At 30.4% G+C, this 14451-nt stretch overlaps 1 protein-coding gene across 2 annotated transcripts; it reads right to left on the bottom strand.

Annotated features, from left to right (window-relative positions):
• Nucleotides 1-4856: 4856 nt before the first annotated feature.
• LOC131670381 (enolase-phosphatase E1) lies at nt 4857-12332 on the bottom strand. 2 transcript variants are annotated; one of them, XM_058945942.1, is made up of 7 exons: nt 12003-12332; nt 10481-10582; nt 9997-10181; nt 9127-9259; nt 8936-9059; nt 8112-8531; nt 4857-8018 (listed from the first exon to the last, which is right to left on the bottom strand). In XM_058945942.1, the coding sequence occupies exons 1-7, from the start codon at nt 12108-12110 to the stop codon at nt 7222-7224; spliced, it is 1869 nt and encodes a 622-aa protein (XP_058801925.1). In that variant the 5' UTR covers nt 12111-12332; the 3' UTR covers nt 4857-7221. The 2 variants fall into 2 exon arrangements, with proteins under 2 accessions (XP_058801925.1, XP_058801924.1); XM_058945941.1 differs by having other exon boundaries at nt 4857-8531.
• Nucleotides 12333-14451: the final 2119 nt, after the last annotated feature.

Here is a 14451-nt window from a genome sequence, read left to right as displayed (position 1 = left end):
TACATAGTTGATATACATTTCAAATATGATTTATGAACGATGGAAACCAAAATTAGTTAATAAAAAAATTAATAAAGTTAGAAAGTTTCAATTTTGGGTTCAACTTTAAAATCTACTATTTTCAAGGAGACGTCAAAACCTTGACTGATATTAATTGAAAAATTACAAAACAGAAACATATCACTTATCACATAGGAACCGCTATTTAAGTTAACCAATATATTACCATTTATTTTGAAAATAGATCTTTAATATTATGTAAAATGTAATACAATAGTTTATAAAAAAATATTATTCTTTACTCATAAATTTAACTGAATATGTATATTTAAACGGTAAATTCAATCTACTGCTTATTCATATATAAACCATTAATGTTGCAATTTTTACACCATGGCTATAATATCGGAAAAGTTTCCGCGGTAATTTACTTTAAAAAGATCCTTCGTTTGATCTGAACGTTCAATAATCTAATAATTGCATAAAACAATGTTTTTTATAACACACAAGTCTTTTAATGCTGTGCACGTAGGTTAACCTAGGAAGCGCTAGGCTACTATTTTTACTTTATTCGTAATATATAAACGACTAAATTTAGGAAAAATTTTTTACTTAAATTCAGATGAAGAAATAAAACTTTTGATTATTATTAAATCAAACATAGGCAGAGAAATTAATATACATTGAATTAATATAATTAACTTTACGTTCAACATTAACAATCCAAAATGGTGTTATTTACACTATATTATGGTGCTCAAAAGAAATACTTTTAAAAGCAGTTAAGAACTTTTATTACCGGTGTAAAAACACATGTTTGAATATGGGAGACTACACATCCAAGACTACATATTACTTAATTTTTGACAAAATCCAATGTAATCGATTATCATCTTACTTGGTTAACCTATTGTTACACAAAAAAAATAATAATAAAATAATAATAATACTAACCATAAAAACGAATGCACATATAAACGTACGCACATATAATACTACTATGGTATTTTTTCTGTTACTAGATAATTAATTATATTAATACTTGTTTATTAATAAAATGCTTCGAAATACATGTCAGAAAATTGTAAGATAAATTCAATAATTAAAAAAATATTTTTGAGTTTTTAAAGAATTTATAAATAGAAATGATTTAATGAAGACGCTTTTCTAAGATCTGTTATGTTATGAAGTCCTGAAATAACAGACCTATGAAATAGCTACGAGACAATGCTTACAAGTTCGTATAGATTTATCTATAATTTTCTGTGCTTTTATTTATTAATGAGTCAACACTAATTCCTTAATTTTCACTCAAGAAGATTTACTTTCTATAACTAAAATTTCTTTCAAGAACTTTTTTCCAGTATAAAGCAGAATGAGACTATCTTTCTTAATATTTCAGAAAACAGTTTTTATTCAAACACAACATATTTTATTTGAAAAATGATTGTAATGTAAAGAAATATTTTAAGAAGGCAGCAAATTTAGAATTTGTTTTCACTATCTAAGGACAATAATTTCTTTCTAAAAACTGGACATTATTATTGAAAAGATTTTTGAAAAGTAAACAATTTAATAATTACCTTTATTTAATCCCAACAAAATTATTTTATATATGCATATTTCTTTAGATTTGAATTTATGTAGTTGATGAGCACAGCCGAAGAATGAGATGAAGAAGATAATAAAAATATATGACAAACAGAATAAAACTCTTAGAACTTCATCTTAAAATAAAAGATTTTATCATTTGGAACATTAATCAATCGCGTATACTGAAGATAATATGTTTGACTTTAAAAGACATAGTCAAAACAACTAAATTAATGAATGATTCAGTCCATACAATCAATATCTTAATTGATACTTATTATTAATGTACTAATTAATATTTTTATGCTTATACGCATTCGTCGCTCAGCCAAGAATGGAAGTAAAATATCTTTCTTTTATTAATTTTTCATTTGAATAAAATCTTTGAATAAATTTGAATAAAAGTTTAGATAATTTCCATCTTCAAAAAAACAATGACCGGACGTTGTGAAGTCTTTCATAACGTCGTGCGACTAGATGTTTTAGAATTAAATAAATTACTCCGAAGATCGATATTACGTATTATTTTTTCTAATTAAAAAAAACTTATTCAAATAATTAAATTATATAGGTCGCAGTGTTGCTGTCGTTAGTTTACAAATAGTTTTTGGTTAAAAGAAGGAAATGGTGTTTTATATTTACTAAAAGTGGATATGATTAATTAACAAATTTGCTGATTTATTTTGTGTTGTAATAATTAGATTTACATTGAGATTGCTCTGACAAATGTTACGATATAACTGTAATTTTACGATTAATAAGGAGCATTTTTACACGCCTAATTTTATTCTATTAGATTAGATTTTCAATTAAATTAGCATTTACAATAACTATTGTCACATCGCGAGGTCAAACATTTGATTACATTGGTATAGATCTCGAAAGAGATGATTTCAAATATGAATGAATTTACATTGCAATATCTAGAATAAGATCACAATATTTATTAGAATTGTCTTTTGGAAAAAATAATAAAAATAACATAATTAAAAATTACGTTGACAAAAAACTTTCTTATTAATATGGTTGAAATTTTTTCTTAACTGTTTCGATAATTTATTTTTACGTAAATCATTCATGTTGTAAGTTTTCAAATTTAATTTATTATGAATAACTAGTAGCTTTTTAAGATATATAATTCTTGAAGTAATGATGCAATATAAAAACTGTTAACGTGTGCTGTACCAGTTCTAATAAATAAAAAAAGCATGTGAAATATAGTTAGGGTAGTCATCAATAAATTAACAGTATGATGAAAGCGAAATAAAAAATTTGCGATTAGCTTCTTTGATATTAAAAAATAAACTTCTTTCATAACATGGAAAAATAATGACTTAAAATACTAATAATTTAGTTATAAATCAGTGACGATAATCGATTAATTTCCATATTGAGAGTAACTAATTATTCTCGTTTGCCATTTTTTAAAGGTAATTTTTAATATGATAGACGTTACTTTATTTTACAGAACATTGTCGTGAGATAGCAACAATTAGAATTTTTTCCACTTTTCTTATTGTTGCATTTGCTTATTAGATATTTACTATCTGTTAAAAAATTATAAAGTCTACGTATTTTTCATGAATATTTTGTACAGAAACAATCAAAGAGTAATGTGACATACAAGATATCGAACCTTTGGCGATATAATAGTACATTACCTAACATGTTCGGAAAAGAATTCTCCTCTCGTGTACCTTTCCACATTCGCTTCGCTCGGGCGCAAACCTCACACGAGACAAGAATCTACTTGAAACATGTGTAGTACTGTATACAATCACAGCAATAACGAGTGACGCACTTGATTCTGACTCCTGAGTGGACTCAGGTTTTTAGTGCTTTCTTTTCTAACTGAAAATTAAATTTTTATTATTTCGCATAATTTTCAATTCTTTTTTACGAATTTGAAATCTATTGATTATTAATTTCACAATTAACATCAAAGGACGAAAATCGGATCCCTTTTTCGTTTTTTTAGTATTAATTAAATAGTTCAACACTCGATGTACATAGAAACACGCGCGCGCGCACATGCACACACACACAGAGCTTTAATTAGCTTGTACAGATGTGCCATATATGTAATGTAAAACATTTACAAGTCCGATCAATTAAACCAGAGTTAGAAAACTATTGAAGTTATAAAAATTGTAACTCGTCGGTAAGAATTTAATATATATATATATTTTTTTTTTAAATGTACCACCTGGGTTTATCTTAACGTGTAATAGTTCAAAAAATATTCCGTATTTATAACTTATCTTTTGTGTATTCTTTCACACACCGGTGTTTTTGTCGGGGAATTTGTGATTTGTTACCACAATAATGTAAAATCTAACGCTATGAATTATTTCTTTACATTTTCCTAAACACGTAGAAAGTATATTTTATTAAGAAAGATAATAACTATTACTTCTTTTGAAAATCAAAAGAACAAAATATCACTAATACAGGCCACGATTACAAGTTTAATAATTTCTGCCTCAACAAAGGAGAAAATAAAATATTGTAGTATGGGTATGCGATTACTTACGGATAAGGTAGTATCCAAATTTTATATAATCACTCAAAATTGAGCATTTTTTTCTTCGATCTACAAAAAATTAAATGTCGGATACAAAGGAAGGAGTCTAGTATGTATGCACATTGAAGAAATGTTATTTAATTTTATGCAGTGTTGCTGTTTTTCTTTGCATATTTATATTATTCTAATAGTACCACATCGAAAGTGTTCTGTATAATTATATCTTGATGTAATTGTCATTACACTAAATATAAAAACAAATAAAATGTACTGGTCATTAATCATACCAACGCAAGTTCAAACACGAAATACCATGCACGAAAACCGCGTGACTGTCGCCATCTTGGAATACATGAACGAATAGGCGAACGCTATCGTAATAATACTCGATCGATAAGTAAGTAAACATATTTATCAGATGAAATTTCTGAAGTAAATATGCAATTATTACTTAAAAGTAAATACGTCTATTAAATTAATATTTAATGTACAAATCTAAAAGAAAAGAGAAATAAAAATTGATAGGGGAATTAGTAATTATACAAATATTTAATGAACTGATCGTCTCATATTCTTTTATTGTAATTTTTTTTATTAGAAGGGGTGAATTCAAGTACTATTTTACAATACTTATTCAATAACGTACATGTGAGTCTTATATTGAAATGATTTACGTTAATAAAAATGAAAAACAATATAAGAATATTTGAAAAATTTGATAGGATATTTGATAGGAAAATAGACAAATGCATACATTTCCCTTTGTCGTTACGAGCGGAGAAAATTTATTTTCAATTCTATTCAGAAAAATTACATAAATAATAGAAGTAAAAAATTTAAAAAAAATTTTTTACGAATATCGTATACAAATGTTTGATGTTCGCAATTGAAATACTACTTAAGCGCTACCTACAAAGTACCAAAAATTGTTAGTCGGATCGGGCATAAAATAAATAATATCATTAAACTAAGAATGCAGAAAATCATTGCATTATTAAAAGGCTCCTTTGATGTCTATCGAAATCTTTTTCAAAAAATAAATCACAGTAAACTCTTTGCAACAGCTTGATTGGATTTTTATTGTATAGGAGGAAGTAATAATCGATCGAGGATTGAAACTCTGAAATAGTGCATTATCAATTGAGCAATATACATTCTATTTACAAACTTACAATTATTAGTTGTCAGCTTTCAACTATTGACGCAGATACTGAATGAATGATATGAAGATGATATCAGATGATGACGTGAAAGTCAGTTGGCAGGCAACGCCTAATAATTGTAATTTTGCCTTTAGTGATAAAGAGTATTGTTAACATTAGTGATTGGCAGTAAGTTATCAAATTACTCAAGATCGACCAATTTGTTCGAAGGAATGTTTTATTCAATAAATCAATACGACGAGTCAATCGAATAAGTTTTTACTTCGAAGTCGTAATCGTAGAATTTTTGTTCGATTTTTTGTCTCATTCACGTATGACAAAGTTCATCGAGCATTCACATCGTATTCGAAAGTTCAGGAACCATTTTACGTAGAAAGTCACAAAATAAGTTACAAAAAAATACACACTCAACTTGAATCTTAGACGATATAAATATCATGTCAATTATTAAAAATAGATATGTTCAAAAAAATAATAAAATAGCAAGTTACAGAAGCCAGTTCTGACAAAGTACCCATTTTTAATTATGCAAAGCATTATAAATTGACCATTTTAACACTTCACGATTATTTTTTTCCCGTTCCGCATTTCTGTTTAAAATAAACTTTTTCGTTGCTCGTTATAAAAAATGCGATTCTCTTAAGTACAGACCACTAAGAACATTCGATACAGTCTACATTCATAAATTCCGCGACATACTACAGATTCAGTCTTAAAAATATGTTTGTCTTCACTGAGTATTTAAAAAAAATTGAAACAAAAATGTAAAACAGGGTAAGAAAACTTAACATATAAAAAATTATTACTGCTTTTCAATCTCCGAGATATTTAAGCATTAAATGCAAATACAAGTTAAAAGTATTTGGCACAGAGTATAGTTAATATAGCTTACTCTGCATTGTAATGGGATTTTCTATCCTATTTTAAAAACTTTTAATTTGCTTACTAGTATTATGAAATTAATGACAGTGTTAATTGCATATTGACAAGTTGAAGTCAATACGTTTACTAATTATTTCACAGCGAATGACAAGTTCGACCATCCTTGAGACTATAACAAACTCGCTATTAATCATTATAAATTCTACAATGAACTAAAAATAACCTTTTCTCTGAAGATACTGAAAAGTTTACCGTTTTAATTTTAATTTTGATTTTTTAATTGTAATAAAAGCGTTACTATTTAAATGTGATTTCATATATTATGAGAAAAAATAATTATTACATGGAGGTTTACGTGGTACTATATGTGATTTCATTATATAAAAAGGTCCACAGTATCACAAGATAAAAAGTTTTACGAATATAAAAATCACAAAAAGCTAGAGAAAAACTTTTCACATTGTTAAGCGTTAAGAAAATAAACTATTAAATGTCAAACTTATTACGCATTAAAATATTGTGACTTTTCATTTCAAGCTATATTTTTGAGTCAAAAAGATTACCGAAGTTGAAATACGCTGAATTTTTTCATCTCTTGTTAAATTTCTATGCCTTTCATCAAATGAACAACAATTAGAGAAACATTTTGTAGTTACTTTTCAAAATCACAAACTGATACTCTTTATATTGGATTGAGTAGTAATGATTGAATTTATGGTTATTTTGGAATTGGAATAGAGCAAATACTTGTACAATAACATGTGTCAGTTTCACAATTGTTTTGCACAAATATTACGTTACTTATCTCATTAAATTATTTTTGATTATGCATTAATTTTGAATAATATGGATGAACGTAAAAAATCCTGTTCTTTATAAAAATAAAATATCCATTTTCTTACAAGAGTACAAACATATTTTTTTTAACGAAACAAAAAAAGTAACGAAATATGAATATTAAATGGTGGTTTTGACAGTAGTGTAAGTATTTGTTTGAAATTATGGGAAAGTGTAACTGACTTTTGTAAAATTAAACGATAATACAAATAATGCATCGAATTAAGATGTTGCAGCTACTACCGGTGGTACGACTACATCAGTGTCACCGGCACCGTCTGCTACTGTTTTTTTTACTTTGATCGATTCTTCTGATTCCTCATTTTCTATTATCTTTTCTGATTTATTGTTAATTCCATTAGCGTGAACTTTTTCATCTAAAATATCATTTTTCAAATTACCATTTGACGATGCACCATTCAATGTTTTGGTTTCAGATTTTTCTGTTACAGTTTCCAACTCTATATTTGAAACTTTTTCTTTTTCATTTTTTACACTGCTATCAGGACTTTCTACTGTAGTTGCTTCTTTTATTTCTTCAGCAACTTCAGCTTTAGTTTCAACTTTTTCGTCAATATTTTCACTCTGTACATTCTCTTTATTCTCAATTTCTTCTACTTTATTATCTGCGGATTTATTGTTTTGTTCTGCATCTGAAATTTTGGATTCACCGTTCTCTTTTAATTCTTTTTCTTTTAATTCCTTTTCTTCCGATTTTGTTTCTTTCTCGACATTGGTAGCTGCCTCGTTCGCAATTTTATCTGGAGTTTCCTCTGTTAGTTTTTCGATACCTTTATCCGTTTTATTTTCAGTCTTTTCTGGAACTTCGGTTTGTAGCGTTTTCTCTTCAGATGAAGATACTTTTTCATTTTCTTTCGCAACATCAATCGATTTTTTCTCTTCTTTTTCTACTGTTTTTCCTTTTTCAGTTTCTATCGTTTTATCTTTTTCTGCGTCTATCGTTTCTTCTTTTTCTAATTCTATTGTTTTTTCCTTTTCCACTTCTATCGAGTTTTTCTCTGCAACAAAATTATCAACAGTTGATTTCTCGTCAGATATAGAAGCTTTAGTTTTATCTTCGATTGAATTTTCAACATTTTCAGTCTTCATACCAGCGTCAGTCTTTATTTCTGGTTTATTATCTTCCTCCATAGGAGTAATTTCTTTTTCACTTTCTTTTAACTCTACATTTTTCTCCACTTCAACTTTTTTTTCTACATTTAATTCTTCTACTTTTACATCGATTGTCGTATCAGTTGTTTTTTCGTCAGCGGTAGCTTTAACGTCATCCGATGTATCCATGGGCTCATTATTGACTGAACCTGATACTGCTGTTTCCTCCTTGATGGTATCGTTTTTTTTAGATTCTTCATCATTACATAGTTTCTGACGTTTGTTCGTCGATTGAAAAATTAATTCTGCAAAAGACTGAATAGTTTTAAATGCAAGTTTGTCATCGTCAGTTAGCTTTGCATTTCCTTCTCGAATAACAATAGTTACTGCCAAACCAGCTTCTTTGGCAGCTTGAGCCTCTATATAAAAAAATAATAGAATAATCAGAAGGAATGATAAAAAAAACTTTTTAGAACAAAATTTTTAACCGAAAAAATGCATGCTGGATTATAAAAATTTAGACTTATTTTTATTTTATTTTTGAAGTTAAAGTATAATTAATAGTAGTTATTTTATTATTTACGAATATACAACACAATTAATTAAATAAGAAGTTCAACCAATGAGCAATTTAATAAATAATTATAGAGTCGTTAAGTGAATTTTTAAACTTTTATTGAAGAAAATAGCTTTTTTAAAGAACTTTTTAATTTACTTTTCATAGACACAATACAAAATTTTACTTTATGAGACAGAGTAAACTAATTGGACTTATCAAAAATTGCTTACTTAATACGAAGTAGTATTTAATCTAAAACTATACCTTTTATAACATCTGTGAGAAACAATACATTTGAGGGCTCCAAATTAATTTCTTTCAAAATATTTTTATAACTATCAGCTTCCTGTTTAGGGCCTACAGTCGTATCAAAATGACCACTGATGTACTGCAAATGAATATTAGAAATTAAAATTTTAGAAAATTTTCATCAATGGATATATTAAATTACTTACCTTTAGCAAATCCCCATGAATTGAATTTCCATACAATAATTTTTGAGCTTCAACGCTTCCACTTGAATAGATGTAAAGTTTTTTACCCATGTTTGTCCATTCATCAAAAGCCTTTGGAACATCATCATACACACTAAAAATTGAAACAAGTGAATTAATAAAAATTCATAATAAAATCATGAAAAATTCATTTGGTAAAATTGAAATTAGTTTTAATAACAGTTAATATAATAATTTATTATTAACTTCAATAAAATTGATTGATCTAAGTCATAAAAGTTTAGTGTGATATTCAGAAATTAGTGCCTGGGACAAGTCATAGAAATCATCATGTAACTAACATTTCTAAGATAGTTTATTTACATATATTTTTTAATTACTTGTGATACAAAGTCGATTAACTCGAATTTTAGTGATACAACAGTAAAGTGGTACAGCATTAAGAAAACAACATTTACAGTGTAAGTGAATGAAATTGTACATTTTTGAGAATTTTAAATACTACATCTAATAAAAGTAAAGAGAAGGGAAATTTAAACATACAAAATCCACAAAAATGATGTTTTGAAAGCTTTTTATGAATTCAGCCTATTTAATTGTTAAAAATTTTGTTTCCATTCTTTTAAAGTTAAATGATTTACGTAGTTAGTTCAATGATTAACCTATATCTAATTTTTAACAATTACTATGAAAAAATTTATTAAACCCTTTATATTCTTGTTTTAACTATTTACTATTTTATCTGTAATTATTAAATTGTTTTTATTTTGCAAATTAAATATGCATATTCGCACAGATCCACATCTTAATACTTTGTAGCATTGGAAGTAATTGAAAAGTACAAGTATTAAAAATATAATTTTTACTTACTGGCCTTTCATAGGCTTGTAAGCTGCTTTCCACATATGCCCTTGTAAGCGCTTCAGTGCACCAGTTTTAAGATCGTTATCCATTTGCCAGAGTACATTTTTTATTAGAGTATCTTTTGCCTCTTCCTCGGTATCTTCTTTGATGGGTACAAATCCATCGACTTTTTTCTCTTCATCTTCTTTGGCCTTGTATAAATCAATTTTTATAAAAATGGAGCATCTGAATTTTCGAGTAGATATTCTTTGACATAGCAAAATGATTATCAATACAGCAATATTAATATAATAAATAAAACTAGTGAAACATCTGTAATTTTTAATAGTAATAACATATTTAAACAAAACAATAACTTTACAGATTAAAATTACTTTGTGAAAAATGTTTATTTGTGAAATTTGATCTTAGAGTTTATCAACTTGCAAAGAGATATATAAACCTGACAGTTAATTTCAATTGATTGAACATATATAATATTTTTACATACCTGTTCCTTTAATTTAGCAAAGTCTGCTTTAAACTCTTCGTCATTCCATTTCTCATCTACGTGTTTTTTCAAAAATTCACGTATGTATGGAAAAAGTGTATCCTACAAAATGAAAATCAATAATCATTCATTAAAGATAAAACATAACTTTACGATAACCTGATAAAATGGTAAAATATTAATTTTTTTAGGAAAGAGAAAGATCAAAACATTGCATATTAAGTTTCACAAAGCTCATATGTTATAGTAAAAAGTACAATACATAATGGCCACATAGTGAAACACAATACATTTTTTATTTATTTAGAAACAGTCTTTTTTTTCTTTTCTCTCTATTTTTTACAAGTCTAAATTGCAATATTATTGCAATATTATAAAACAAGTTTACAGTACTGACTGTTCATTAATAATATAATTATTTGAACAGTCAACATAGCAGATAAAATTTTGAAAATCGAATTGCTTTTAATAAAATATAACGTATAGAGTCAAGTAAAGTGAAATTTGCATATGAAATATATTTAAAATTCTATTTTACAAATAAGTTTATATGTCTGTTCAATTTTACTACAATTTGTATGAAATATTGTATAATGGTCAATATTTTATTGTAAATATAATACGATTTGGTTTGAAGAAAAATTCATTGAATAAATTGTAACAGTTTGATTGTTAAATAGTTATTGGTAACATTTTCATGACAAACTTTTGTAAATGAACACCGACATTCAGCATATTTTACATATAATAAAGCTAAATGAAAAAAAATCAACTGTATAGAAGATTTATCGAAAGGGAGGGGTGGCTTCTCATACGGAAACCGTTAGACACAGAATGGCTCCTCTGCTCTTCTTTGACTCTCGCGAGCGTGCAATGCTGATACACGAAGGTAACCATTCCAATTAAATTTTTTTATATAAATAATCTAATACATTTTTTCAATATTTCAATAAATAATATCTTGCTCACACAAAATACTTTTTACGATACAAAAATCAATTTTTGAAAAAACAAAAAAAAAAAAAATTCAAATTTGCTTGGTATGCCTACGAGCGAGCACAGCCCATGAAGCGTTATACGTGATTTCCATTTAAAAGGCTGGCGAAATTAAAGGGAACAAAAAAACTCGGAGCAAGAGAAAGAGAAGAGAACGCGAGAGAGCGAAGCAGCTCAATGGCAGCAACGTCCGACATTGTCGTTTCTTGAGCCGCCACTAGAAAACCTTCAGAGAATGATGAAAAAACTATCAATCTTTGAAATAACCGATTTAGCATGTTAATAAAGTCTCCATTGACGATAATTGCTTAAGAAGCTAGTGGCATTGAACGTACTATCAGAGATAATAGGGAAAATTCAACAAAAACCGGGCGGCCTTTTCCACTAGCGCGCCGTCTCCCCCCGGCGCCATGCAGCAGCGTTAGGTTTCCCCTTTGTGCTTCATTCCGCTCGTGTAAAATTCTCAATATGCAGATGTGGAAAAAGAACTGTTTCACTCTTTAACATATTCTCAGCTAATAAATACCTGGATGAATCTAATGCTGGAGGTGGTGCCCTCGATGTCGAGGAGGATCGCGGACTCCTGGCGCAGCTCTTCGGAAGCATCGTCGACGCTGCGCTTTTCACCGGCCATTTTATTTTCCTCACTAAGTACAATAATAAATCAAACACCCACTGGACCCACTAATGAGGATTTGAGGAAAAATGTCGACTGAACGTTGCACGGACAGATAGACAGATAGGCAGACAGGAAGAATGAAAAAATGCGTGAGCGAGCAGAAACGAGCGACGACTCCGGCCGGCAGCAGACCGCGAACAGGCACACACTTGCTTTCTGTCTCGTCCCGTCTCTCGTAGTCAGCGACACATACACCGACACAGACGATACGCTTGCGTACGTGTGAGAGCAGGCATAAGGAGGTGGGGCGTGTATATATATGTATTTGCATGTGGTGTGCGAGTGGGTCCGCTCACGACTCGCTCTCTCTCTCTCTCTCTCTCTCTCTGGGAAACCTGGCCTCGTGCACACACACAAAGTTGAGATAAAGGGGATCTGCACAGGACCGTGCGAATTCGCCGACTGGAACCTCTCCTGAATACGCGCATCCTCTATTCTGTTCCTGCCCCGCTCAACACCGGTGAAACACACTTCGTCGGCTCTTTTTTTCCTCGGCTTTTTCTTTCCTCTATTACCCCGATAGTTCATCAGCTATAGGCAATTTTTTTACTTAAACACGTGCTCTTTCTTGTCTTGGTTGTTTCTTATTACTTTTTTCAATGTAATTATGTTATTCCTTGTGCAATAAAACGTGACGGTTTCTTATCAATAGTGATTAAGATTGGGATGTTTGATTACATTCTGCACAATCTCTACAGTGGTAATATTATTCAATAAGAAAAGCACAAAAATGTTTTTTTTTTAATGTGCTCCAAAAATTTAAGATAAATTTAATATAATTTATCTCGAATTCGAAGCATATTTGAATTTCCAGCTCACATTCCAAAATACAATATGCCAAAATGAGAAACTACACGAAGTATCAAAAATTGTTTACAGAATTTTTGAGTACGCAAAGTACGTAGCTTGATGTGCCTGCAATCCGCACTTAATCAGCACCTTGATCATAGCTCACAATCTGTCACATAACATTGGGCAAAACCAAATGCTAGCAAAAAAAGACTGCATAGGGTGAAAAAAGTAGAACACCACCGGGTGATGTCGGTCCTGGGCGCCACACGGCGTTCTCCGTCTGGCACATAAACACAGACGCACACGGATACAAGGGAGAGATAGAGAGCAGAGCAGGATGCAAGCGAAAAGCTCGTGTGTGTATATATATAAGGTCGTCGCCGGCGCTGTGTCAGTGTGCGAGAATCGCTACTCGGCGGTCCCCAACCAATGGCAATGGATACACTTCCAGACGACGTTCCCCCCTCGCTCCCTCACAGGCAGTCGGCGCCCGCCGCCGATAGCTGCTTTCCCCGAGCAAAAATCTCGCCCGTGACGACGACCTTGCCCGCTGTACGATGAACTCACGAGACCTGTGCTCTCCGAAAAATTTCTTTTTCAAGACTGGATATTGCAGCTGCTATTTTTACTTGCTTCATTATTGCCGGTTATTTTAAGTTCTGATTTTGCTTGATTATACGTACATCAAAACAAAAATTGCCGAGTTTTATATTTGCCACATCGACAGAAATACGGCAGACATTAGTAATTGCTCTCTCTTCCTCGATGTTAGATCGCAATTCTAAAGCACACTACGTTTATTCTGCTTAGGATCTTGCTTCAATCGACGCAAACTGCAAAACAAAAATCAATAGAATTCCGATTCCGATTCTCATTTTAATTTCGTCATTGTTTCCGATTCATCCCTAAAAGATAAAAAAAGGTCATATGCCTCCCTATTACACAGCCAGCTGTTCAAGGACTCGAAAAACGTTGGGTACAAGCGAGAACGAACAAGGACTCGCTGCTTCGCACAAAAGGCTCGGGCATTTAAAGCCGGTCGGGGCGACTTGGGCATTTGCGCGCGTGTGCGCTACAGCATAGTGCATGAAAGCTACCTACATAGGCGAAGGGCTGTCGAGCGCGCGCACTATGGCGGGGCATTTAAATCTTGACGTAAGCCGACCGGCAACTCTGCCGTGAACACGTGGAGCTCGGCTTGACACGCGCATGTGGTAGCTGATTGCGTGTGCTTTGACGTCTTGATTAGCTTGGCTAAATATAGATTACTAACCGCTAACTTGGGGTGGCGGACCAGTGCTGTGCGATGAATAATATTTACCGGTAACCGGCCATTCAATACTCTCCGTGTAGTGATACTTGCTTTTTCGCATTTCGAATTTTGTCACCACATCTCCGAAAATGTACATGTTGCATAACTAACGGCCAAGTATTTCTGACCAAAGACAATACTTATCTACTTGAAAAATTGAAATTGTCCATGAAATCACAAGATGCTTTGATT

Source organism: Phymastichus coffea, unplaced genomic scaffold (assembly GCF_024137745.1).
Source record: "Phymastichus coffea isolate CEN01 unplaced genomic scaffold, Cenicafe_Pcof_1.1 PCOF00110, whole genome shotgun sequence".
NCBI lineage: Eukaryota > Metazoa > Arthropoda > Insecta > Hymenoptera > Eulophidae > Phymastichus > Phymastichus coffea.
The sequence above is the reverse complement of the archived record's forward strand: the minus strand, read 5'-3'. Positions and strand labels throughout refer to the sequence as shown.

Excerpts from the sequence above, each read along its gene's own strand:
- LOC131670381 (XM_058945941.1), bottom strand. The coding sequence starts at position 12,110 with ATGGCCGGTGAAAAGCGCAGCGTCGACGATGCTTCCGAAGAGCTGCGC. Across the intron at positions 9,260-9,996 it reads TACAAGCCTATGAAAGGCCA|TGTGTATGATGATGTTCCAA; the intron begins GTAAGTAAAAAT and ends TTCAATTTTTAG. Across the intron at positions 9,060-9,126 it reads TTCATGGGGATTTGCTAAAG|TACATCAGTGGTCATTTTGA; the intron begins GTAAGTAATTTA and ends ATTCATTTGCAG.